At 42.7% G+C, this 27530-nt stretch overlaps 1 protein-coding gene and 1 long non-coding RNA gene across 2 annotated transcripts; both read left to right on the top strand.

Moving 5' to 3' along the window:
* Positions 1-1233: 1233 nt before the first annotated feature.
* Positions 1234-8346, top strand: LOC123731756 (uncharacterized). Its single transcript, XR_006762825.1, has 3 exons — positions 1234-1344; positions 8017-8137; positions 8249-8346. It is a non-coding gene; the product is annotated as an uncharacterized lncRNA (long non-coding RNA).
* A 3365-nt stretch (positions 8347-11711) lies between these two features.
* Positions 11712-24628, top strand: LOC123731753 (tripartite motif-containing protein 16). Its single transcript, XM_045711157.1, has 6 exons — positions 11712-12354; positions 15113-15208; positions 19807-20040; positions 23435-23594; positions 23720-23779; positions 24016-24628. The coding sequence occupies exons 1-6, from the start codon at positions 11758-11760 to the stop codon at positions 24534-24536; spliced, it is 1668 nt and encodes a 555-aa protein (XP_045567113.1). The 5' UTR covers positions 11712-11757; the 3' UTR covers positions 24537-24628.
* The last annotated feature ends 2902 nt before the right edge of the window (positions 24629-27530 follow it).

The raw sequence follows: 27530 nt of genomic DNA, 5'->3' as shown, positions 1-27530 counted from the left end.
TGGAACTTCTTTTACCATCTCTATCATTTTACTAAGGATCTCTGCTCATTACACTTCGTCGTCCATAGGCTCTCAGGCCGGGAAAACGAGATTATCGTCATTTCCAGCCCCAGGCTAAACACATTATCGCCTTTCTCAAGTGGCCCATCAAGAGACACTAGCTTATACGCGTGTTACCGCCCCGCCTTTGGGGATTTTCCTCTATTTCGAAAAGGAGATTCCCTGTCGGAATTTTATCGATTTTCTCGAGAAAAATGGCGTAAAAATTGATTTTAAACAGCGATTGACATGTACTTGACGTCACGGCCAATTGAATACTTTGAATTTTATTGTCAGGAACACACGTAACGACACTTCTTTACTATTCGGATGAGTGGCTGGGCGCCTGAATCTATTCGTTATGATTATTTGTTCCAACATTTTTGTTGAAGTGAAGCGTCCTGGGTGGCCATTCTAGCGAAGACAACAAAATTTATTACATTTTCCTGTAAACAAATATGATTATGGTGAGTGCTAAACTTGCGGGTGTCTAAAATAAGCGACCCTGTGATACCTGGGCTATATACTTAGAATATTACCAAGATGTACTTTCACCAAAAGCTATTTTAAAATCACAGATATATCCATTCACATGGATCTATCTGTTTCTTAATGTTGTTCTGCTTTTGGTTTATTTGAATAATTTAGTAAAATGTTAATGGATTCCCACATGGGATTTTTTGGTATGCTAATTCTGAGCGTCACATGCTAATGTAAAGCGCTAGTTTTAATATAAATATAACTTGATTGACTGCATGTGTTGCATAACATAATGTCCTAAGGTTTGTCATCTGATGAAGATCATCTTAGTGCTGCGTTGACTGTCTTCTGGGTTTTGGTACATTATATGCTGGCTTGAAAAATGGGTGTCTGATTGTTTTTAGCGTGGTACTCTTTGGCCACCAATCTAATGTTTTGCTTCGTTGTAAAGCCTTTTTAAATCGACAGTGTGTAGATCATTGAAAGTCTTATCTTTAAATGGCTGCCTTAAAATGGTCATATGTTTGAGAAATTGAGTAACAGTGGTTTTGAGATTTTGAAAATCGGCGCTACCACAGGATAGCAGTGGCTGTTACGTGGAGATGGGACAATTATCCTGGTCCCCACCTCAGAGGTAAAGGCAAAAAACATATTGTATGTTTCTAGGCTAAAAGATATGAGGATGCTCCGTGTTCCTGCTGTTCGTAGCAGGCCTTAACCTGGATGTGGGGAAATGTCCTGCCTTGGAGTATGGTTGTATCTATCTCCACCAGACCCCTTGGAAATCAGATGACAAACCTGCATGGATTAGCAAGAGAAAACATGGTACGTGTATTTAGACAATTGTAGTCAAGACAGCTTCAGTTTACACCGGAGTATACAGGTTCCAGTACTCTACTAACACTTCACACAACTAATTGGTGCTAGGCAGTAATATAAACATACACACAGTCCAGTAAGTTTCCCAAAATCCCCAGTTTTCAAAAATCCTGGATGGAGGATTCCAGATTTCCTGCTTATTCCTTCCTGATACCGTGAATCTCCCAACTGGGTTTTCAAAGAATGTTGGGGAAAGTTACCAGATTTTTGCATCTACCTGGGACAGAACACACCCACTGTCTGTATAATAGACCGAGTTCCCTAAGTAAACAATGAGATGACAACTGGAACCGACCAGGCTCTATTCGACATAGCAAAATTAGAAATTGTGTTTTTACATTGAATAAAAATTAGAGACTCAGAGATAGAAAATGGTGTATCACATACACTACAGTTGAGGAACAATGGGAAAGTAATTCTTCTTTGAAAGTTGATAAACTTGTAACACCACTTTTATAAAAATTGTCCTTGAATGTTTTGGTACACCTACTGGAGGCTCTTCTTTGTCTACCTCATTCAGCATTGTTCACACCCTCTTAAGCCTTAGACCCACCCATCTCTTTAAGGATCACATGTGAGGCCATATGCTTTTTCAAACAGAGTGAGTACGGTAGTGTAGTAAACAGAGTGAGTACGGTAGTGTAGTAAACAGAGAGTACGGTAGTGTAGTAAACAGAGTGAGTACGGTAGCGCAGCAAACAGAGTGAGTACGGTAGTGTAGCAAACAGAGTGAGTACCGTAGTGTAGCAAACAGAGTGAGTGCAAATGACGGTAGTGTAGCAAACAGAGTGAGTGTGAGTCGTAGTGTAGGAAACAGAGTGAGTACGGTGAGTGTAGCAAACAGAGTGAGTATGGTAGTGTAGCAAACAGAGTGAGTACAGTAGTGTAGCCAACAGAGTGAGTACGGTAGTGTAGTAAACATGGTGAGTACGGTAGTGTAATAAACAGAGTGAGTACCGTAGTGTAGCAAACAGAGTGAGTACGGTAGTGTAGCAAACAGAGTGAGTACCGTAGTGTAGCAAACAGAGTGAGTACGGTAGTGTAGCAAACAGAGTGAGTACGGTAGTGTAGGAAACAGAGTGAGTACGGTGGTGTAGCAAACAGAGTGGAGTGTGGTAGTGTAGCAAACAGAGTGAGTACAGTAGTGTAGTAAACAGAGTGAGTACAGTAGTGTAGCAAACAGAGTGAGTACGGTAGTGTAGCAAACAGAGTGAGTACGGTAGTGTAGCAAACAGAGTGAGTACGGTAGTGTAGGAAACAGAGTGAGTACGGTAGTGTAGGAAACAGAGTGAGTACGGTAGTGTAGCAAACAGAGTTAGTACGGTAGTGTAGTAAACAGAGTGAGTACAGTAGTGTAGTAAACAGAGTGAGTACGGTAGTGTAGTAAACAGAGTGAGTACGGTAGTGTAGTAAACAACGAAAGATTACAAGACTACGTTTATCGACATGTCTGTAGACAGTGACATCATGAACATAATATTGTAGTCTGACATCAAATTTGTAGTTGTCGTTATGAAAAAGTATAAACACAAAAATGACATACTGCATCATATTACCAGCGTGGTGGTCCAAAATAGCATAACTCGTGTATATTTCCACACTATGAGGTTGGAATAATACTGTGAAATTGTGAAAATTATGATACCCTCTTAAGGATCGGACCCTTTTATTAAATTTTCGCCTAAAATGACATACCCAAATTTATCTGCCTGTAGCTCAGGACCTGAAGTAGAGATATGCATTTTCTTGATACCATTTGAAAGGACGCTTTGAAGTTTGTGGAAATGTGAAATGAATGTAGGAGAACATAACAAATTAGATCTGGTAAAAGATCATACAAACAACATTTTTCTTTCATCATCTTTGAAAAACAAGAGGAAAGCCATAATGTACTATTCCAGATTAGGCGCAATTTAGATTTTGGCCACTAGATGGCAGCAGTGTATGTGCAAGGTTTTAGACTGATTCAATGAACATTTCTGTTCAAAATGTTCTATCAAGACTGCCCAATTGTGCCTAATTTGATTATTAATACATTTTCAAGTTTAACTGTGCACTCTCCTCAAACAATAGCATGGTATTCTTTCACTGTAATAGCTGCTGTAAATCAGACAGTGCAGTTAGGTTAACAAGAATTTAAGCTTTCTGCCCATCTCAGATATGTCTATGTCCTGGGAAATATTCTTGTTACTTACAACTTCATGCTAATCAAATTAGCCTACGTTAGCTCAATCATCTCGCGGGGGATACTGATCCCGTAGAGGATAATGCCCTTTTAGTGTAACACCAGATCACAAATGAGTGCATTTCACAAATTTAATCTGTTCACATTGACATTTTATCAAGTGTTTTTAATTGTGGAGGTGGAGCATAAAATGGGGGTAAGATTACTTTCTAACTCATTTTGACAATTTTTTATGAAAGTCTCTGTTATAATATATATTCTAATTCTAATAGTCTGTTTATCAAAACATCATGAACATCCTCTGTTGTCTGTCTAGAAACGGTGCTGTTACAGATACTGCTTGTGTTGGTCATCATGTGACTGCATGGGAAGATTAGAACATGTCACCACCCTTTTCTTTATGTTAGTTTAATATGAAAACAAGGTTAATGTAATTCTAATTCTGAAGATGAATAAGAACATTTAGGCATTAAAGTAATTACATTGAAGCAAGGTCTTAGGTTGTGAACAGAGTATGAACTCAAATGAATGCAGAGAAAAGTGTATTTAGCCCACTGGATTCTGCATCTACAGTGCCTTGCAAAAGTTTTCATCTCCCTTGGCGCTTTTCCTATTTTGTTTCATTACAACCTGTAATTTCAATAGATTTTTATTTGGATTTCATGTAATGGACATACACAAAATAGTACAAATTGGTGAAATGAAATAAAAAAAATAACTTGTTAAAAATAATTCTAAAAAATAAACTTAAAATCGGTGCGTGCGCATGTATTCACCCCCTTTGCTATGAAGCCCCTAAACAAGATCAGGTGCAACCAATTACCTTCAGAAGTCACGTAATTTGTTAAAGAAAGTGCACACAGGTGGAATCTTAGTGTCACATGATCTGTCACATGATCTTAGTATATATGTGTATATATATATATATATATATATATATATATATATATATATATATATATATATACACACCTGTTCGGAAAGACCCCAGAGTCTGCAACACCAAGTGGCACCACCAAGCAAGTGGCACCATGAAGACCTAGGAGTTCTCCAAACAGGTCAGGAACAAAGTTGTCGAGAAGTACAGATCAGGGTTGGGTTATAAAAAATATCAGAAACTTTGAACATCCCAAGGAGCACCATTAAATCCATTATTAAAAATGGAAAGAATTTGGCACCGCAACAAACCTGCCAAGAGAGGGCCGCCCACCAAAACTCATGGACCAGGCAAGGAGGGATTTAATGAGAGGCAACAACGAGACCAAAGATAACCCTGAAGGAGCTGCAAAGCTCCACAGCAGAGATTGGAGTATCTGTCCATAGGACCACTTTAAGCCGTACACTCCACAGAGCTGGGCTTTACGGAAGATTGCCAGAAAAAGCCATTGCTTAACCCCTGGTCGGGCTGACATCCAGCGAAAAATCCTATCGCCATTTGCATAACAAAATTATTATTATTTTTTTTTCAAATATAGGACTATAGTATATCGTTTTATAGATACACCTCTCCTGAATCGACCCACGTTGTCCGATTTCAAAAAGGCTTTACAGCAAAAGCACAACATTAGATTATGTTAGAGGAGTACATCGTAAAAGTATTCACATAGCCATTTTCCGACCAACCACATGCATCACAAATAACCCAAAAACAGCTAAATGCAGCACTAACCTTTGACAATCTTCATCAGATGACACTCCTAGGACATCATGTTACACAATACATGCATTCTTTTGTTCGATAAAGTTCATATTTATATATAAAAACTGCATTTTACATCGGGCGCGTGACGTTGACTAACTATTTTTCCTCAAATGCGATCCGGTGAAACAGCGCTACAATTTACTAAATTACTATTCGAAAACATTTTTAAAATGTAATATTGTCAATCTAAGATTTATAGATTAACATCTCTTCAAAGCACCTGCAGTGCCAGATTTAAAAAATAACTTTACTGGGTAATCATACTTTGCGATGAAAGGGGATGCGATACTCAGAAAAATAGGCTTTCGTTACAGGTCAGCGCCATCTTGGAACAATCGCATATCAAATATAGTCTTGTATACTATTGTCAAAAATCCCTTACCTTTGATTGTCTTCATCAGAAGGCACTTCTAGGAATCCCAGGTCCACAACAAATGTATTTTCGTTCGAAAAAATGTATCCTTTATGTCTTCTTGTTAGCGCTTCTGAAGGCTGCACCAAAAGTACCGTCGTCCGCGGGCTACCTCTCTTACCAAAATTGATTTTTATTTTATTTAGGTTCGTTCAAACATGTCAAACGTTGTATAACATAAATCTCTAGGGCCTTTTTCAACCACAGATCCAATAGCATTCAATCGGGGCGGTTGCATTATCTTTCAAAACGTTTCGAAAGGTGGGGGTAGCCAGGGGCGCCGGCGTCATAATGGTGATGGCCCTCCCCATGTGACTACATTCCACAGCCTCTCTTTCAGGCAGTTTTGACAGTAGGAGACTCAAACCACTTTGTAAAGACTGGGGACATCTAGTGGAAGCAATAGGAAGTGCTCAATGAACCATAGCTCACAGTGTGATTTATAGGCACAGCGCTGAAGTTGAGTCCGCAATTCAGAATTCCACTTCAGGTTACGGATCTGTCTCGGGGTTTTGACCTGCCATTTGAGTTCTGTTATACTCACAGACACCATTCAAACAGTTTTAGAAACTTTAGGGTGTTTTCTATCCACATATATTAATTATATGCATATCCTAGCTTCTGAGTTTGAGTAGGAGGCCGTTGAAAATGGGCACGCATTTTTTCAAAAATCGCTGTGGCGCCCCTATCCTGGGCACCTCAAGAAGTTTTAAAGAACAAAATAAGCAAACATGTTTGGTGTTCACCAGAAGGCATGTGGGAGACTCCCCAAACCTATGGAAGAAGGTACTCTGGTCAGATGAGACTAAAATGTAGCATTTTGGACATCAAGGAAAATGCTATGTCTGCCGCAAACCCAAGACCTCTCATCACCCTGAGAACTCCATCCCCACAGTGAAGCATGGTGGAGGCAGCATCTTTGTGTGTGGATGTTTTTCATCAGCAGGGACTGGGAAACTGGTCAGAATTGAAAGAATGATGGATGATGCTAAATACAGGGAAATTCCTGAGGGAAACCTGTTTCAGTCTTCCAAAGATTTCAGACTGGGACGGAGGTTCACCTTCCAGCAGGACATTGACCTTAATCATACTGCTAAAGCAACACTTGAGTGGTTTATTAAGGGGAAACATTTAAATGTCTTGGAATGACCTAGTCAAAGCCCAGACCTCAATCCAATTGAGAATCTGTGGTATGACTTAGATTGCTGTACACCAGCGGAACCCATCCAACTTGAAGGAGCTGGAACAGTTTTGCCTTGAAGAATGGGCAGAAATCCCAGTGGCTAGATGTGCCAAACGTATAGAGACATACACCAACAGACATGCAGCTGTAATTGCTGCAAAAGGTGGCTCTACAAAGTTTTGACTTGGGGGGGTGAATAGTTATGCACGCTCAAGTTTTCTGTTGCTTTGTCTTATTTCTTGATTGTTTCACAATAAAAACATTTTGCATCTTCAAAGTGGTAGGCATGTTGTGTAAATCAAATGAAAGAAACACCCCAAAAATCCATTTCAATTACAGGTTGTAAGGCAACAAAATAGGAAAAATGACAAGGGGTTGAATACTTGCGCAAGCCACTATACATAGCATAGCTTGTACATAACTGTAACGGGTTGGCAGTCGTGGTGAAGGAATGAGGCACAGGAAGCAGCGAGCAGGGTAGTGGCGTATTTAATTTACACTCACTCATAAAACAAATACTCCCAAACACAGGGGAGAAAATACACACAGCGTAAAATAGCGCCGACACGAACATGAGCCGTCACAATCGAAATAATCCCGCACAACACGGAAGCGGACCAGCTGACATAAATAGCCCCGCTAATTAACCAAACTAACACAGGTGCACAAAACCAAAAGAAGGGGAACCCCCCCCCATTATCCCCCACGTTGTTCCACCTCCGCTTCTGGGAGGAAAAAGGCGGGGCAACAGAGCAGGTAAGTACAGATTCTTCTCCAGTGACGCCAATGCCAATGTGATACTATACCTCTGCTACACTGAACACATATCCTAGATTTAGAGGAACTTGATTTACAAGTAGCAGAATGTTCTGTAGGTGTTATGATTGAGGTGATGTGTGTTCCCTCTTCCACTGCCAACAAGGAATTCAACTGCTTTACACATTGCATTGGTGTCAACCATACTTTTATTCAGTCTAATCCAGCTGATCCCAGTTTTACCTGTTGTAAATATTTTTTTTATCATTACAAACTGTGCCTAAAGTTTCCTGAAATATATTTCAGACTTTAACAGTTGGTATTAAATCAGTATTTCTTATGTTTTTTGTTTTGTTTGTTCATCATGTTTTCACCTCCAGACTCCCCCATCTCATCCCACCAACTCTGTCAGTCCAGCAGGCCCCACAATGCAGCCTCCACACCACTGCAGTAACAGCCACATCTTCCCATCACAAAGCTTCAGTACTATCGCAATGTGTTGTAAGTCCTGTACAGCACTTGGTATTCATCACTGTTAAGACAATGTTACAGCTGATAACATGTAATGACATTTTCAACCTAATCAACCCCCTTCTGATTCTTCTCATTCAGGATTTACCATCCAGGATCCTGTGTTAACGTCAATGTGAAACAGCATTGACCCGTGATCACCACCAACCAGGGCTCCACAGCGGTATCCTTCGATGACCAGGCTTTGATGTGATTGGCTGGTCAGCAGGAAGTATTATCAGGCTAAACAGAAGGGATGGTGGATCTGACAGAGAACGTTTTTTATGGAATGATGTCAGGTTAAAACTGTAAATAAAAAAAGGTGAAATGTACAGAATGACTTGATTGATCAACCTGTTGGGGCTCGGGGGCAGTATTGAGACATTTTGAAAAAAATTTGTGGCCATTTTTAACTGCCTCCTACACCAACTCAGAAGCTAGGATATGCATATTATTAACACATTCGGATAGAAAACACTCTGAATTTTCTAAAACAGTTTGAATGGTGTCTGTAAGTATAACAAAACTCATATTGCAGGCAAAAACCTGTGAAAAATAGATTTAAAAAAATGTGAATTTTGTGACTGTACTATTTAGTGTCATTGTTTTATAGGTACCATAGTGAGAAAGGATTCATTTCGCAACACCTACGGCTTCCACTAGATGTCAACGATCTTTATAAAGTTGTTTGAAGCGTCTATGATAAACAGAGAGCAAATTAGAATCCAAGGAAGTTGACATGTCATCACTTCATTTTTTTGCGCCTGCGCATAAATCTGAGAAACGTGAGTTTGTCATCATTTTTTATCTAGACATAGGATAGGTTGTGTGAAAATATTACTGATGTTTAACGTTAAAAATGGACCAAAAGATTAATGCTAAACAACATTTGACATGTTTGAACGAACATAAATAGATTATTTACTAGGTTTTTTTAGCTTTTCGGCGTGATTTTACCAGCCCCAACCACATTTTGTGGGAGCATAATGAACGCTAAGTACTTGGTGTTATTTGGACATAAATTATGAACTTTGTCAAAAGAAACCACATTTGTTCCGGACCTGGAATGCCTTCCGGACCTGGGATCCTGCCTTCTGATGGAGATAATCAAAGGTAAGGGGGTATTTACAATGTTATTATCGATTTTAGATGATGCTAACTGTATAGCATAGCCTGTTGTTTATTGCAAAATGTGATTTCCCAGTAAAGTTATTTTGAGATCTGGCCATTCGGTAGATATTACGAGATGATAATATATTATTCTTTGAATGACAATATTATAATTTACCAATGTTGTCGAATAGTAATTTTGTTATGTTCACCGGAAGCATTTCAGAGAAGAAAAAAATCTGAATTTCACGCTACTGTAAAATGCTGTTTTTGGATATAAATATGAACTTGATGGAACAAAAAATGCATGTATTGTATAACATAATGTCCTAGGAGTGTCATCTGATGGAGATTGACAAAGGTTAGTGCATAATTCTAGCTGGTTTCTGCTTTTGGTGACGCCTGACCTTGAATTGAAAATGGATGTTTGTACTTTTGTGGCTATGTACTGTCCTAACATAATCTAACTTTATGCTTTTGCCGTAAAGCCTCTTTGAAAATCGAACAATGTGGTTAGATTAAGGAGATGTTTATCTTTTAAATTGTGTAAAATAGTTGATGGTTTGAGAAATTGAAATTATTAGATTTTTGATGTTTTGAATTTCCAGCCTTGTTAGCAATCCCGACTCGGGGTTCATTGCTAACCTGTAGCCCCAACAGGTTAATAACACACCAAACTGTTGTTTTAATACATGGAAGAATTTGATTAGTCAAGGTACAATAAACAAAAACATTTATGGAATGACTAGACTAGTCAAAGTATATGGAATAACTTGAGCAGTAAATGCATGATGCTGACTTGGACTTTCAACATGAGACAGTCATTCGTTTTTTATCAGTCCTTCCTCTAGTGACACATTGGCCTCTTGTCAGTGGCACTAGCAGCGAAGGGCCCGACAGGCATACTGCAAATTATAATGTAATAAACAAAAATTTGTGTAATAACTCGTTATAATGTAATAACTTAACCTGTTGTGGTATAGGGGGCAGTATTTTCACGACCGGATAAAAAACGTGCCCGATTTAATCTGGTTACTACTCCTGCCCAGAAACAAGAATATGCATATAATTAGTAGATTTGGATAGAAAACACTCAAAAGTTTCTAAAACTTTTTGAATGGTGTCTGTGAGTATAACAGAACTCATATGGCAGGCCAAAACCTGAGAAGATTCCATACAGGAAGTGCCCTGTCTGACCATTTCTTGGCCTTCTTTGCCATCTCTTTCCACAACAAAGGATCTCTTCGGTAACGTGACACTTTCTGATGCTCCCATAGGCTCAGGAGTAATAACCAGATTAAATCGGGTACGTTTTTATCCGGCCGTGAAAATACTGCCACCTAGCCATAACAGGTTAAAACATTGTTAATTCGACGTTGTCTGCATCTGGGTCTTACCTTCATACCTGATAATATTATCATATAATACAATATAATGACTAGAATAGAATAACAGTTTTGACATGAAAGCCCAGCCAGATGTTTTAGTCCTTTAGCAGAAGCTCTTATCCAGAGCAACTTAGAGGAGCATTATGGTTAAGTGCCTTGCTCAAGGGTACATAGACAGCTCAGAGATTCAAACCAGCGACCTTTCAGTTACTGTCCCTACGCTATAAACCACTTGGCTACCTGCCACCTTGACAGTGTGTCTCTATACCTCTCAGTCTCTAAACCACTAGGATAGTTGTCACCTTGACAGTGTGTCTCTACACTTCTCAGTCTCTAAACCACAAGGCTACCTGCCACCTTGACAGTGTGTCTCTATACCTCTCAGCATCTGAAGACACCCAGCCATGGTTAGGATTATTAGAGAAGCTTTTCCTGCTGAAAGACAGTTTCATTTCATCTGGTTTCAGAAATAATGTATTGGATATGTTCATAACCCCGTCCACCTATAAGATGTGGGGGGGATCTGTATGACTAAGAAGAGATACAAAGAACTCTGATTGTAAAACGTCTTCTCTTTTTAGTCTTAGATATGTCTAGGGTTAGGGTTACTGCTGAATGTAGTACCTCTAACCCTAAACACACTGTAATGTAAAGTATTACCCCATTCTCAATGATCAGTCAATACATACAGTATTAATTTCAACTACAGAACATTGGATCAATATCAAGTCCCCTCCTCATTACAACCACTTAAGAATTATTATAGACACTTAAAATCAGTGTTATAACACATAAGTGTATTATAAGGCATTTTAAAGGTCATTAAAATAGTTAGAATATGTACTTCATAGAAACTGTTACCCTTTATATATTCTAACCACTCTATTTAATATTAAGGGTCCTAACCTAGGAACTAAAATATTTGTCTCCTTCTCGACGTTGCATGCAGTTCTCTCTCTCTCTTCCTCTAACCCCTCCCTCCTTCCCTCCCTCTAAACTCACCTATCTGGCAGAACCAGAAAGTCCATACCTCCCAAAAAATACCTTCTGTGGAAACAAAACGTATCTGAGTCTCTGTGTCGTCTGTCTTTGTGAGAGTGAACAACCATCAAAATGGCTCAGAAGGGAGTTCTGCTGGACCAGGGCTTGTTCTGTTGTTCTGTCTGTCTGGATCTACTGAAAGAGCCAGTCACTACTGCCTGTGGACACAATTACTGTAGAATCTGTATTGAGGGCTGCTGGGATCAGGATGTTCTGAAAGGGGTCTATAGCTGTCCTCAGTGCAGAGAGACCTTCATTCCAAGGCCTAATCTGAGGAAAAATAACATGTTGGCTGATATGGTGGAGGACCTGAAGAAGACAAGACTCCAGGCTGCTCCCCCTCCTGCTCTGTGCTATGCTGGACCTGGAGATGTGGTGTGTGATTTCTGCACTGGGACCAGAAAGCAGAAAGCCCTCATGTCCTGTTTGGTGTGTCTGGCCTCTTACTGTGAGACTCACCTCCAACCTCACTATGAATTTCCTGCATTGAAGAAGCACAAGCTGGTCAAAGCCACCGCACAACTACAAGAGAAGATCTGCTCTCATCATGACAAACTGCTGGATGTTTACTGTCGTACCGATCAGCAGTGTATCTGTATGCTGTGTACAATGGATGAACATAAAGGCCATGATACAGTGTCAGCTGCAGCAGAGAGGAATGATAAACAGGTAAGACCAGAACAACGTGTTGGTGACTGTCTGATAAACAAAGAATTAAAGAAGCAGTAGGAACTAAGGCTGTTTGAATATGAGATCATTCAAGTGAAATCGATCCAGGGCAGAACAAATATGATCACAAACTCCAGGGCGGCAGCGTTGGACTAGTAACCGAAAGGTTGCAAGATCTGACAAGGTACAAATCTGTCGTTCTGCCCCTGACCAAGACTTTCATTGAAAATAAGAATTTGTTCTTAACTGACTTGCTTCCCTGGTGGCACAGGGGGTCTAATGCAGTGCTAGCTGTGCCACCAGAGACTCTGGGTTTGAACCCAGGCTCTGTTGCATCTGTGAAGCTAGTTCATCGCCATAATGTTTTTTTTTCTTCAGATAGCCAAGTTAACCATGTCATCGCCCCCCATAAAAGTTGTGAACCTCCGACTCCTGTGATGTTTCGAGGAACAGACCCCTAGTTGACTGTTAGTTTACCTTACAGGTGAAATTAAATGTCGTTGATATTCAGCCAACGACTACTATATAACGTTACCCATGTAAACATTACATCGAATCAAATGACCAACGTTTATCCACATATTTGGTTGATAGAGAGCTTTCCAACGATCCGTGACATGAACAAAGGCACCTGTTGTTGGCTTGAGGGTCTTTAGTTTAGCTGGCTAAATTAGCTAATCCCACAATTTGCCCAAGCGTCGTTCGGGTTAGGGAAAGTTTGGCCGGCAGGGATATCCTTGTCTCACTGTGCACTAGCTACTCCTGTGGCGCGCTGGGTGCAGTACATGCTGACCATGTTGCACGGTGATTCCTGGCTTCCACATTGGTGAAGCTGGCTTCCGGGTTGGATGTGCGTTGTGTCAAGAAGCAGTGTGACTTGGTTGTGTTTCAGAGGACGCATGGCTCTTGACCTTCGCCTCTCCTGAGTCCGTACGGGAGTTGCAGCGACAAGACTGTAACTACTACTAATTGGATACTATAAAATTGGGAAGAAAAAGGGGGTAAAAAATAAAATAAGAATTTGTTCTTAACTGACTTGCCTAGTTAAATATCAAAAAATATATTTATCACCATTTTTTTAAAGACTCAAACTGTCACGTCCTGACCAGCAGAGGGAGTAGTTGTTTAGTATTTTGGTCAGGACGTGGCAGAGGGATGTTTGTTTTGTATGGTGGGGGTTTTGTGTGTGTTGTAGAGGGGTGTTTGATTTATGTGTTCCTGGGTTTTGGGTGTATGTTCTAGGTTAGTATGTTCTAGGTTGTATTTCTGCATTCTGTCTAGTTTAGGTTTTCTATGTTTAGGTTTGGGTGCTGGACTCTCAATTGGAGGCAGGTGTTTCTCGTTGCCTCTCATTGAGAGTCCTATATATGGGTAATTGTTTGGTGTAGTGTTTGTGGGAGATTGTTTCTTGTTTTGCGTGTGTGATCCTGACAAGACTGTTTTGTTGTTCGTGAGTTCTTCGTTTTTGTTATTTTGGTGTTCGCTTTAGTTAAAATAAATAACAAGATGAGCATCCACATTCCTGCTGCGTTTTGGTCCTCTATTCCCGACGACAACCGTTACACAAACCAAGTTTATTCACCCACTGGGTCATACAGCTGCAAAGACAAAAACATATATTTATAACCTCATACAAGACGAGATCAACTCCTTACACATCTAGACGGCCAATACATCTGTGTTGCTAGACAGGAACTGAACTGGTTCCACTCACTGGTGTAGTCATGGCCCTGCCTGATGCTAAAACCTTGGTGGGTGTGGAAGTGTGTGTGAGATAAGACTGTAGTAGGAGGGTCGTTGGGGTGGGCCTCTCTGGCCCCCCCTCCCAGAGGTTTCTTCTCACTTCATCTATTGACTTGAACTTGAGACGAATTCCTGTCTCCTCCCAAGTTCTACAGCTGGCCTGCCTTATCAGAGACTAACTAGACTGTTGATATCCTGGCTCCTCCCTAGTTCTGCAGCTGGCCTGCCTTATCAGAGACTAACTAGACTGTTGAATTCCTGGCTCCTCCCTAGTTCTGCAGCTGGCCTGCCTTATCAGAGACTAACTAGACTGTTGAATTCCTGGCTCCTCCCTAGTTCTGCAGCTGGCCTACCTTATCAGAGACTAACTAGACTGTTGAATTCTTGGCTCCTCTCTAGTTCTGCAGCTGGCCTGCCTTATCAGAGACTAACTAGACTGTTGAATTCCTGGCTCCTCTCTAGTTCTGCAGCTGGCCTGCCTTATCAGAAACTGAAACTAGTTGCCCTTTGTCTCCCTCTTTAGGAACATTTATATTCAACAATAACATGTTTGAACAGAATATTTCAGCACTTCCCCTTGTATCTCTCAGTAACTTTCCATACACCAAGTTCCTATCCACCGTTCATTGACCCCAACATATACATTCCTTATACATGTAAAGTCATCAATACGTTATAGTACGGTAACATGAATAAGTATATTTCTAGCTGGAATCCAACAAGTCAAACACGCTTATCATTTGTTATCAAGCTTCATTATCATTTGTTATCAAACTTCATTATAATTCATTTTTAAACACCATTATCATTTGTTATCAAACACCCAATCAGCGCCCTGATTTGTGTTCTGTTAAAACTATAATCATTCACATGACAACATAATAATATATTTTCACACAGACACTTCCTCAATATTTGTATCCTTATATTCTATGGGTCCTATGTCACATTACTATACTATTGATCTACTGGACTAATAAAGCTTGATAGCTCATTGAAGAGTGATTCTCCACAGAGGCAGCTGGGGATGAGTCAGCAGAAGGTCCAGCAGAGATTCCAGGAGAGAGAGAAGGAGCTGAAGAAGCTCCAACAGGCTGTGGAGTCTCTCAAGGTGAGTATTGTTGACCAGAGGAGACACATCATTTCACTTCTGTCCTCCAGTCAGAGAGAGGGAGAGACAGGCTCCTCTCCAATCCCACTGACCCCACTGTTGAGAACAGGCTGTCTGGACCCCTTTCAGAGAATTGACTGCTTAATGTAACCAACGGGATATGAACCCAGGTCTACCGTGGGATAAACCAACATCTTGACCACTACATCAAGAGAACATTCCCTATTGGGCCGATGCTGATTTAGAAGTCGCAGGCGGGGATACCTCATCACATAACCATGAGTAACCATGACTGACTCATGTCCCCTATACATTAACATGGAGCTCTCTCTCTCAATTCAATTCAATTCAAAGGGCTTTATTGGCATGGGAAACATATGTTTACATTGCCAAAGAAAGTGAAATAGATAATAAACAAAAGTGAATTAAACAATCAGAAATTAACAGTAAACATTACACTCACAAAAGTTTCAAAGGAATAGACATTTCAAATGTTATAATTCAATTGGAAAACAGAGATTATTTGTGGTTTCAGGGTGGGTGGGAAAGGAGTTGGGTGCAGTTGAATCAGTGAAGGTAACCTGTAGTGGACTTGTGATATTTGTTTGTGGTTCTTCTGACCAGAGAGAGTGGGCGCTCCGTGTCACGCAACTTGGGTCAAGATCTGATTCTTGTTTTGCTCTTAGGAACAGGGCACCATTGAAAGGAGTGATTTCTGGGGTAGCGTTAGTGTGGAGGTGGAGCAATTGAAGTTGAAGGCTCTTGGTGTTTGTGATGCCCGCCGTTTGGTGTGAAGCAGACCAGGTGGTGAGCGTGGTGAAACAGAGGAGTCACTGTCAGCGTTTGAGTCTTTACCCAACAAAGTCATGTTGGGATATATCAGTTATCCTGTTAGAGTCTTTGTGTTGAATCCACTGAGCTGTTTCAGGTGCAACGTTTATGGTCATGTTGCAGCAGTTTGGAGGAGGGATATTACAAGATGTGGGAAGTGTGCAGGAGGTCATGGGATAGAGGATTATGTAGTTTCAGTGGATAAAGTTGTGTCAACTGTAGGGGTGTCCATGTTGCTGGGGATAAGAGGTGTCTGGTGAGAGAGAGGCAGGTTAAGGTGGCTAGAGTCAGAGTAGTGCAGAAGGTGTCGTATGCTGAGGCAGTGAAGAAAGTAGAGGAGGATGGGTCAAGGCTGAGGGATCCTGAGAGGATCCCTGTGAGTAGTAGATCTGTGCCAGCACAGAGGGATAGGCCAACGAATGAAATATGCTTCAGTAAGGTTGGCTTCTTAGAGTTCAAAGCAATGGTTATCAACTGTACCACAGAAATGGAATGTAAATCAAAGACAATAGATGTTGTGGTGGCAGCTGCAGAGAAGTATTTGGTCATACGATATTTGACTTCAGAAGAGTTCCAGGGTGTGTTGAGTGGTGGTGTCCCGTCCTCCCAGGTCGTTGGCATGGTGCAGGAGCAGATAGGGTCAAAGTAGTGGAATGGGGTAGTGGGTTTTTAATGAGTATAGGATTAGTTGGAAGGGTGTTTTATTATTTATATCACAAAGTAAAATAGATTTATATTATTGTCCAGTTGGGGGTGGTAATACAACATATTGGATGCCAACCGTCGTTAAACTCCAAAGAAGAACAAACGTTATATTATGTCTATGTACAGTGTTGTAATAATGTCTCTCTCTCATTCCATCACTTTCGTGGTAGTTGGTTGTGTGGGTCTCTGGCTGTGAATGGGATGCTGACAGACAATCGTTGATGGATATTTATAGAGCTCTGATCAATACGACAATTTATTACAGGTGTATAGTTTATGGAACAGCAGCAAAGACTTAAGCTGGACAGAATCCAGTATATAGCTTTAAGGATATGTATTGGTGCATTTAAATCAACATCTGTATGTGTCTTACTAGTGGAGGCAGGTGAGATGCCTTTGGGTATACGGCGTAATAAATTGTCATTATCTTATTGGGTTGCAAGGCTGTGAGGTTGAGCATCCCACTGCTACTGTTCTAGATGACTGTTGGGAATATACTAGTAGACAAGGCAGTGGTTTTGGTTGGACAGTTGTAGGTATCAATGTTATTATGGAGAAATGAGAGAATGGGTGTAGTAGTGAGATTCTGCTGGGTCCCAGCACATTCAGGTGTGGAAGGGAATGAAATTGTAGACCAGTTATCTAAAAGAGCTTTAAAACCAGATATAATATATATTCATGTTCCACTGGGTAGAGGTGAGGACAAATGTAAAATCAGAGACATTTTGATAGATGTGTGGCAGAAGAGATGGGACTCTGAGCACAAGGGACGGCATTTATATGTCCTCTAAAGGTCGGTGGACCAAGGTTCAAAGGTCAGATTAGGAAGGAAGAAGTGGTGTTTACTCGATTGTGTTTAGGACATTGTACATTGACCTGGTCCTTACATCTGGTTGGCAGCATGTGAATGGTTTGTGTCTGGAGGGTATTGTCAATGAAACGGTGGAACATGTGTTGTTATATTGTTGTAAGGATGTTGAAGAGAGGGAAAGATTGAAGTGTAGGGTCATTGAGGTTGGATGGGGTTGGGGGGGTTGGAAGGGATTTGGGGGATGGGGGAGGGTCTATTAGAAGTTAGTAGGGCTCTTTTTATTTTCTCAGAAGTACTGAGTTAGGTAGGAGGATTTAGAAATGGTGTAAACCGTGATTGAACGCACTCCAGCACAGTAGGTGGCACCATGCACCTTTAACGTTGATTTGCGGACCGCCATTATATCATAGAAGAAGAAGGTGTTGTGGTTCCTGAGGAGGGCTACTATTCTTTTTGCGTATTTTCCAAATGTATTTTGTAGTTGTTAAGGGTTTATTTCTTAGTTTCCACTGTTTATCGGTTAGAGTTGAGGGGGGAGTAGGGTAGTTTGTTTGGGAGGTGTGATGTCCTCAACCGAGTGGAGAAGAAACGCTGTCTCTTCAGGTGCGTTCTGGAGAATGGTGTGGAGGAATTATTGATCATGGTCGGTGAACAGGTGGGAGAGGAACATATACACTCTGTATCCAGAATGAACAAGGCGGTGGTTGTGGTAATGTAAAAGGTGAGTCTTGTTACCCGGCTAGTTACCAGTATGATTTATGTGAGGGGTGTTGGTGCTGATTTCAACAAGAGTAGTGGTGTCTAATCTGCCTCCGTTTATTACGGACGAACAGATCCGTAAAGAGTTGGTTCGTTTTGGTCCATTTCCAAGTGGTTTTCTGAACTAAATTCAAGGTTAAACAGGGGAGGGGTGGTACACAGGGTTTGTTAGCACAGATAGTGTGGACATTTTTTACAAATATTTTCTGATGAAACTATCCGCCAAGGAGCCCAGTGATATAATATTAGCATATGTCCCAGCTGTTTGCTGTGGTTTTGAAGTAATTCTCTTCCAGCCCACGTTAACCTTGTAGGTTTACCTCAGGTAACTTATTGTTAACTAGGTTACAGCTACTTGGTGAGGAAGCTCACTGTTCACCTGGTTACATGTTGTAGTGACCTACAGTGTTAGTGAGTAGAACAGATGGTTGGTGCAAAGACATCAAACGTTAAACATGTTTAAACATATTTTATTTCAGAAAAAGGTTTAAAACCTAAACAAAACGTATGTCCCTGTCCTCTTTTTCAAGATGTCCCGATTTAAACAGATGTGTTGTTTCTAAATGGCTGCTGGGTAATATGATAATCGTTGAAATCTGTTGGTTCGTAGGCATCAAATAGAGAGAAAGCTGCGCAGGTTCACTGAGTTGTAAACCAAATGGATAGGTGGAGCTCATTGATTTGTAGCTCTGACTCAGTTGCTACCTCAGATTATGAGCCTATCAAGTGTGGTGAATGAGGTATGTAGTACCCACAGAAGACCACAGGGAGGAGCAAGAGAGATATAAACCCATACAGTTTTTCCCTTTAAATACCCTGAACCTAACAATCAATCAAATGTATTTATGAAGCCCTTTTTACATCAGCAGATGTCACAAAGTGCTGTACAGAAACTCGAACCCTACGTATAACCTATTTTAGCCTGAACCCTAATTCTAGGGTAGGGTAGCCTACAACTATTTTAGTAATAATATTATGTTAGTAAATACCGTTTTAGTACTAAATAACATTTGTTATTTTTTAAATAAAACCTATGTAAGCATTTGCTTTTTATTAGTTATTTTATTATATTTATTATTGCAAGGCAGAACACTTGATAAACAAGACTCATTTGTTTTATATGTTAAATGTGGTTTGACCTGGGTGACATAGTAACCTCTATGTGAAAGTCCAACAATTGGCGTGGGACAGGTGGGGCAGGTTTGAGACTGATCTCTCTAATTAAATACACTTTATTTCTCAGCTGCCTCACCAATGTCTTTACGTGAATTAATAACTTTTAATTGGTAAATATTTCCAATAGATGGCAGCATAAGACCACGTAGCATCAGTAATAGGCTACAAGGAGCAATATGATTGACATAAAATAGCATGCAACCAAAGACAATGTCCCATGATTTTCTAAAATGGTAACTACCTACTGTCTCTGTCTCTCTGTTTCTCTCTCTCTGTCTCTGTCTCTCTCTCTCTCTCTCTCTCTCTCTCTTAACAGCGCTCTGCACAGGCAGCAGTGGAGGACAGTGATCAGATCTTTACTGAGCTGATCCGCTCCATTGAGAGAAGGAGCTCTGAGGTGAAGAAGCTGATCAGAGCCCAAGTGAAGGCTCAAGTGAGTCAAGCTGAAGGACTCCTGGAGCAACTGAAGCAGGAGATAGCTGAGCTGAGGAAGAGAAGCACTGAGCTGGAGCAGCTCTCACACACAGAGGATCACATCCATTTCCTCCAGGTAACTAAACTGTCTTGTTACATGTGATATGAAATTAACTTAATGTGAAACTATTCATCTCAATCATTATGTTGTCCTGTCTGTCTCTCTGTCCCTCTCTCTCTCTCTCCCTGTCCCTCTCTCTTTCTGTCCCTCTTTGTCCCTCTGTCCCTCTCTCTCTCTGTCCCTCTCTCTCTCTGTCCCTCTCTCTCTCTGTCCCTCTCTCTGTCTGTGTCCCTCTCTCTGTCTGTGTCCCTCTCTCTGTCTGTGTCCCTCTCTCTGTCTGTGTCCCTCTCTCTGTCTGTGTCCCTCTCTCTGTCTGTGTCCCTCTCTCTGTCTGTGTCCCTCTCTCTGTCTGTGTCCCTCGCTCTGTCTGTGTCCCTCGCTCTGTCTGTGTCCCTCGCTCTGTCTTTGTCCCTCTTTGTCCGTCTCTCTCTCTGTCCCTCTCTCTCTGTCCCCCTCTCTCTCTGTCCCCCTCTCTCTCTCTGTGTCCCCCTCTCTCTCTCTGTGTCCCCCTCTCTCTCTCTGTGTCCCCCTCGCTCTCTCTCTGTCCCTCTTTGTCCCTCTCTCTGTGTCCCTCTCTCTGTGTCCCCCCTCTCTCTGTGTCCCCCCTCTCTCTGTGTCCCCCTCTCTCTGTGTCCCCCCCTCTCTCTGTGTCCCCCCTCTCTCTGTGTCCCCCCCTCTCTCTGTGTCCCCCCTCTCTCTGTGTCCCCCCCTCTCTCTGTCCCCCTCTCCCTCTCTGTCCCTCTCTCTCTTTGTCCCTCATTGTCCCTCCCTCTCTTTGTCCCTCTTTGTCCCTCTCTCTTTGTCCCTCTTTGTCCCTCTCATTCTTTGTCTCTCTTTGTCCCTCTTTGTCCCTCTCTCTCTTTGTCCATCTTTGTCCCTCTCTTTGTTTGTCCGTCTTTGTCCCTCTCTCTGTCCCTCTCTCTCTGTGTACCTGTCTCTGTCACCTCTCTTTGTGTCCTTGTCTCTGTGTCCCCCTGTCTCTCTGTGTCCCCCTCTCTCTCTGTGCCCCCCTCTCTCTCTCTCCCTATCTCTGTCCCCATCCCTCTCCCTCTCTGTCTCTGTCCCTCTTTGTCCGTCTCTCTCTTTGTCGCTCTTTGTCCCTCTCTCTCTCTGTCCCTCTCTCTCTGTCCCCCTCTCTCTTTGTCCCTCTCTCTCTCTGTCCCTCTCTCTCTGTCCCCCTCTCTCTCTGTCCCTCTCTCTCTCTCTCTGTGTCCCCTCTCTCTCTCTCTGTGTCCCCCTCTCTCTGTGTCCCCCCTCTCTCTGTGTCCCCCCCTCTCTCTGTGTCCCCCCTCTCTCTGTGTCCCCCCCTCTCTCTGTGTCCCCCCCTCTCTCTGTGTCCCCCCTCTCTCTCTGTCCCCCCTCTCTCTCTGTCCCCCTCTCTCTCTCTGTCCCTCTCTCTCTTTGTCCCTTTTTGTCCCCCTCTCTCTCTCTGTCCCTCTCTCTCTTTGTCCCTCTTTTTCCCTCTGTCTCTGTCCCTCTATATCTCTGTCCCTCTCTCTCTCTCTCTGTGTCCCTCTCTCTCTTTGTCCGTCTGTGTCCCTCTCTCTCTGTGTCTCTTTGTGTCCCTCTCTTTCTGTGTCCCTCTCTCTCTCTGTGTCCCTCTCTCTCTCTGTGTCCCTCTGTCTCTGTGTCCCCCTCTGTCTCTGTGTCCCCCTCTGTCTCTGTGTCCCCCTCTGTCTCTGTGTCCCCCCTCTCTCTGTGTCCCCCCCTCTCTCTGTGTCCCCCCTCTCTCTGTGCCCCCCCCTCTCTGTGTCCCCCCCTCTCTCTGTGTCCCCCCCTCTCTCTGTGTCCCCCCCTCTCTCTGTGTCCCCCCCTCTCTCTGTGTCCCCCCCTCTCTCTGTGTCCCCCTCTCTCTCTCTGTCCCCCTCTCTCTCTCTGTCCCTCTATATCTCTGTCCCTCTCTGTCTGTCCCTCTCTCTCTCTTTGTCCTTTTTGTCCCTATCTCTCTTTGTCCCTCTCTCTCTTTGTCCCTCTTTGTCCCTCTCTCTCTTTGTCCCTCTTTGTCCCTCTCTCTCTTTGTCCATCTTTGTCCCTCTCTTTGTTTGTCCGTCTTTGTCCCTCTCTCTGTCCCTCTCTCTCTGTGTACCTGTCTCTGTGTCCCCCTGTCTCTCTGTGTCCCCCTCTCTCTCTGTGCCCCCCCTCTCTCTCTGTGTCCCCCTCTCTCTCCCTCTCTCTGTCCCCATCTCTCTCCCTCTCTCTGTCCCCATCTCTCTCTCTCTCTCTGTCCCCATCTCTCCCTCTCTGTCCCTCTCCCTCTTTGTCCCTCTTTGTCCCTCCCTCTTTGTCCCTCTCTGTCCCTCTCCCTCTCTGTCCCTCTCTCTTTGTCCCTCTCTCTCTTTGTCCCTCTCTCATTGTCCCTCTTTGTCCCTCTGTCTCTTTGTCCCTCTCTCATTGTCTCTCTTTGTCCCTCTCTCTCTTTGTCCCTCTCTCTCTGTGTCCCCCTCTCTCTCTGTGTCCCTCTCTGTCCCCCTCTCTCTCTCTCTGTGTCCCCCTCTCTCTCTGTGTCCCTCTCTGTCCCCCTCTCTCTCTGTGTCCCTCTCTGTCTCTCTCTGTGTCCCTCTCTCTCTTTGTCCCTCTTTGTCCCTCTCTCTCTTTGTCCGTCTGTGTCCCTCTCTCTCTTTGTCCGTCTGTGTCCCTCTCTCTCTGTGTCCGTCTGTGTCCCTCTCTTTCTGTGTCCCTCTCTCTCTCTGTGTCCCTCTCTCTCTCTGTGTCCCTCTCTTTCTGTGTCCCTCTCTCTCTCCGTGTCCCCCTCTCTCTCCGTGTCCCCCTCTCTCTCTGTGTCCCCCTCTCTTTCTGTGTCCCTCTCTCTCTCTGTGTCCCTCTCTCTCTCTGTGTCCCTCTGTCTCTGTGTCCCCCTCTGTCTCTGTGTCCCCCTCTGTCTCTGTGTCCCCCTCTGTCTCTGTGTCCCCCTCTGTCTCTGTGTCCCCCTCTGTCTCTGTGTCCCCCTCTCTCTCCGTGTCCCCCTCTCTCTCCGTGTCCCCCTCTCTCTCCGTGTCCCCCTCTCTCTCCGTGTCCCCCTCTCTCTCTGTGTCCCCCTCTCTCTCTGTGTCCCCCTCTCTCTCTGTGTCCCTCTCTCTCTCTGTGTCCCTCTCTCTCTCTGTGTCCCTCTGTCTCTGTGTGTCCCTCTGTCTCTGTGTGTCCCTCTGTCTCTGTGTCCCCCTCTGTCTCTGTGTCCCCCTCTGTCTCCGTGTCCCCCTCTCTCTCTGTGTCTCTCCCTCTCTGTCCCTCTCTCCCTCTCTGTCCCTCTCTCTGTCCCCATCTCTCTCTCTTTGTCCCTCTGTGTCCCTCTCTGTCTCTCTCTCGGTCCCCCTCTCTCTCTCTCTCTCTCTCTCTCTCTCTCTCTCTCTCTCTCTCTCTCTCTCTCTCTCTCTCTCTCTCTGTCTCTCTCTCTCTGTCTCTCTCTCTCCAGAGTTATCAGTCTCTCTCCAGTATCAGTGTATCTTCAGACTTACCCAGCATCGTTGTCCGTCCTCTTCAGTACTTTAGAGATGTGAGTAAGACTGTGGCTGAACTGAGAGATGAACTAGAATACTTCCTTAAAGGAGAATGGACCAAGATCTCCGCTACAGGTGTGTTGAAAACAATAAGAACATCAAGTTTAGACCATTGAAAGTTCCCTACTAGTCATATACATGTGGAATATGGTATGATGATAACATTCCCTCTCTCTGTCAATGTGTTTGTGTGTCTGTAGTGAATATAGTGGATGTTTTACTGCCTCCAGAGCCCAAGACCAGAGAACAGTTGTTACAATGTGAGTCTCTTTATTGTGAAGTAACTAACAGTCTCTTTTTACTGACTCTCCTAACAATCCCTCTAGAAATATATAGCAATAGTATATCTAATCAAAGACTGGGTATCTATCTGACTCCTCATATTTCTCTGATTTGATCTCTGCTGTGCTCTAATCAAAGACAGGGTAGATACAGTATCTGACTTAACTTATTGTTCTGACTCCCCTCATTGGTCTCTGCTCTGCTCTTCTCCCAGATTCCTGTCAGCTCACACTGGACCCAAACACAGCACACACACACCTCTCTCTGTCTGAAGGGAACAGAAAGGTGACCTATACAGGCCAAGTCCAACCATATCCTGACCATCCAGACAGGTTCACCAACTACAGGCAGGTTCTGTGTAGAGAGGGTCTGTCTGGACGCTGTTACTGGGAGGTGGAGTGGAGTGGTTATGTTGAGGAGTGGGTTTATACAGCAGTCTCATATAAAGACATCAGCAGAACAGGGTCAGATGGTGGATTTGGAAACAATAACAAGTCCTGGAGTTTACTGTGCTATAGAGGTGGTTATTGGTTCAGACACAATAATGTTAAGACTAAAGTATCAGGCCCTCAGTCCTCCAGAGTAGGAGTGTACCTGGATCACAAGGCAGGTACTCTGTCCTTCTACAGGGTCTCTGACACAATGACCCTCCTCCACAGAGTCCAGACCACATTCACTCAGCCCCTCTATCCTGGGTTTTATGTCGATGGTACTGCTGAGCTGGTTAAACTGTAGTAGGGTCCACATAGATACTAGTCATGCTGGTGTAGTCTATAGCTGAGCTGGTTAAACTGTAGTAGGGTCCACATAGATACTAGTCATGCTGGTGTAGTCTATAGCTGAGCTGGTTAAACTGTAGTAGGGTCCACATAGATACTAGTCATGCTGGTGTAGTCTATAGCTGAGCTGGTTAAACTGTAGTAGGGTCCACATAGATACTAGTCATGCTGGTGTAGTCTATAGCTGAGCTGGTTAAACTGTAGTAGGGTCCACATAGATACTAGTCATGCTGGTGTAGTCTATAGCTGAGCTGGTTAAACTGTAGTAGGGTCCACATAGATACTAGTCATGCTGGTGTAGTCTATAGCTGAGCTGGTTAAACTGTAGTAGGGTCCACATAGATACTAGTCATGCTGGTGTAGTCTATAGCTGAGCTGGTTAAACTGTAGTAGGGTCCACATAGATACTAGTCATGCTGGTGTAGTCTATAGCTGAGCTGGTTAAACTGTAGTAGGGTCCACATAGATACTAGTCATGCTGGTGTAGTCTATAGCTGAGCTGGTTAAACTGTAGTAGGGTCCACATAGATACTAGTCATGCTGGTGTAGTCTATAGCTGAGCTGGTTAAACTGTAGTAGTGTCCACATAGATACTAGTCATGCTGGTGTAGTCTATAGCTGAGCTGGTTAAACTGTAGTAGTGTCCACATAGATACTAGTCATGCTGGTGTATTCTATAGCTGAGCTGGTTAAACTGTAGTAGGGTCCACATAGATACTAGTCATGCTGGTGTATTCTATAGCTGAGCTGGTTAAACTGTAGTAGGGTCCACATAGATACTAGTCATGCTGGTGTAGTCTATAGCTGAGCTGGTTAAACTGTAGTAGGGTCCACATAGATACTAGTCATGCTGGTGTATTCTATAGCTGAGCTGGTTAAACTGTAGTAGGGTCCACATAGATACTAGTCATGCTGGTGTATTCTATAGCTGAGCTGGTTAAACTGTAGTAGGGTCCACATAGATACTAGTCATGCTGGTGTATTCTATAGCTGAGCTGGTTAAACTGTAGTAGGGTCCACATAGATACTAGTCATGCTGGTGTAGTCTATAACTGATTTGATCTTCAGATGTTCTGAATTAAAATTCAATACTTTCATTTCGAATTGTACATATATATTTTCACTTTGATTTTTCTGACTGATTTGAATTTTAAGGTGTTCATATATGATACAATGTTTTAATCTGTACATTTCTATGAATCATGATGTATGGTGTTGATGTGTATTGGTTGTCATTCAGAACCATTGATATGTTTTCTCAGTTGGTTCTCTGTCTCTATGTAATTCTCCTCAGTATCATTGATCAGCTTGTAGGCTCGGCCCTAATTGATGTGTTCTCTGTCACCTGGAGCTGCATGGAAAATGGTCCAGGAACAAAAGGACAATTCAGGACTAGTCAGCCCACTACAAGCTGGAATCACTTACTTTCTACTAAAGTATATAGTCTGGTTTCCCAGACACAGATTAATCCTAGTCCTGCACTAAAAAGCATGTTCAATGTAGATGTCCAGGAAACCAGCCCTAAATGTGTCATCTTTCTTCCTCCCATACTGCTCAGTCCAGCAACATTAAACCTGTCCAGCAGGTGGTGGTATTGACCAAACAATAAAACCAGCAGATATCTTGACTTGCCACTCAGTATATCAGTAATGTTCAGAATAGTACTTTAATATCATTGGAGAATGATGGTCTTTTTAATCCACTATCCAGAGTCAGGAACAGATGAAGTTAGGTCTGCTACTGTTCAGTGATTAAATATGATTTATGGTGATGGGAAATAAAAAATACAACACTAAACTTCATCTAGTAATAGTTTTCCTTTGTTATTTATTCCAAGGTGTGTCTTTAACTTGTAAATGGATTGTGTGGAGGTGAGCTAGTGGTGTGGCTGATAGCATAGAATGAAAAGGGAGGATAGGAGGGGAAATGGGCAGATATATCAGACAGATTAGGGAGAGAAAGATTTTCATACAGGAGTTAGTGTCTCTGTTGCAAATGGTTCCTGTTACGAATCCCTTTGGCCCTGCAGTATCCAAACCAACCCCAAAGCTAGTCTAGCCTGCTGTAAAAACAGCTAGCTAACCAAAAACATACAGTGGGTGGTCCAGTTCTAACTAGTGTATTTATTTAGTTTTCCCGGGTAATGTAGGACCATGGGCGACTTGTCTATTATCCCCTTTTCCCACAAACAAACAAACATTCAGGCACAACAACAATACTCAGGTGGGGACAAAGTGACATGTAGGCCCTAAAACCAAAAGAGAGATCAATGCATACGGAAAGAAAGAGCGAGAGAAAGCTTGAGTTCAGAGAGCTTGAGCCTCCAGAGAGAGATTGAATTGTTGAGAAAACAACTGGCTGGGTTTTTAAACCAAGGGAAAGGTGCTGTGATAGGGTAAGTCAAAAGGAGCAGGTGTCTTCTGATTGGTGACTGATTGGAATGATTATTGTGAGGGGAGAAGGAGAGAAAAGAAATACACACACAGGATGCCTGTATCCGTAACAGTTCCCTATTCCCTACGTAGTGCACTACGGTGCTTCTGACCAGGTCTAAAGTAGTGTTCTACATAGGGAAGAGGGTGTAGATTTATTACAATAACATGCTTTAGTGTTTGGCACAAAAAAATATTAGATCTCTACCCTCCCACTTCATGTCTGTCATCCCCCAGTTCTGTTAAGACTTCCTCTCATTGAACTGGGCCTCATTCTAAATGGTCACTTTGTATTGATAGTCCATACTGGGCTTTACTATGGTTCTACATACAGTATATGTATTGATAGTCCATACTGGGCTTTACTATGGTTCTACATACAGTATCTGTATTGATAGTCCATACTGGGCTTTACTATGGTTCTACATACAGTATCTGTATTGATAGTCCATACTGGGCTTTACTATGGTTCTACATACAGTATCTGTATTGATAGTCCATACTGGACTTTACAATGG

The sequence above is a fragment of the Salmo salar genome, unplaced genomic scaffold, assembly GCF_905237065.1.
Source record: "Salmo salar unplaced genomic scaffold, Ssal_v3.1, whole genome shotgun sequence".
NCBI lineage: Eukaryota > Metazoa > Chordata > Actinopteri > Salmoniformes > Salmonidae > Salmo > Salmo salar.
Note: the sequence above shows the minus strand (reverse complement) of the source record. Positions and strands in the feature narration are given on the sequence as shown.

Coding starts and splice junctions, on each gene's coding strand:
- LOC123731753 (XM_045711157.1), top strand. CDS start 11,758: ATGGCTCAGAAGGGAGTTCTGCTGGACCAGGGCTTGTTCTGTTGTTCT. Junction 12,355..15,112: donor CAGAGAGGAATGATAAACAG/GTAAGACCAGAA, acceptor GATTCTCCACAG/AGGCAGCTGGGGATGAGTCA. Junction 23,595..23,719: donor GACCAAGATCTCCGCTACAG/GTGTGTTGAAAA, acceptor GTGTGTCTGTAG/TGAATATAGTGGATGTTTTA.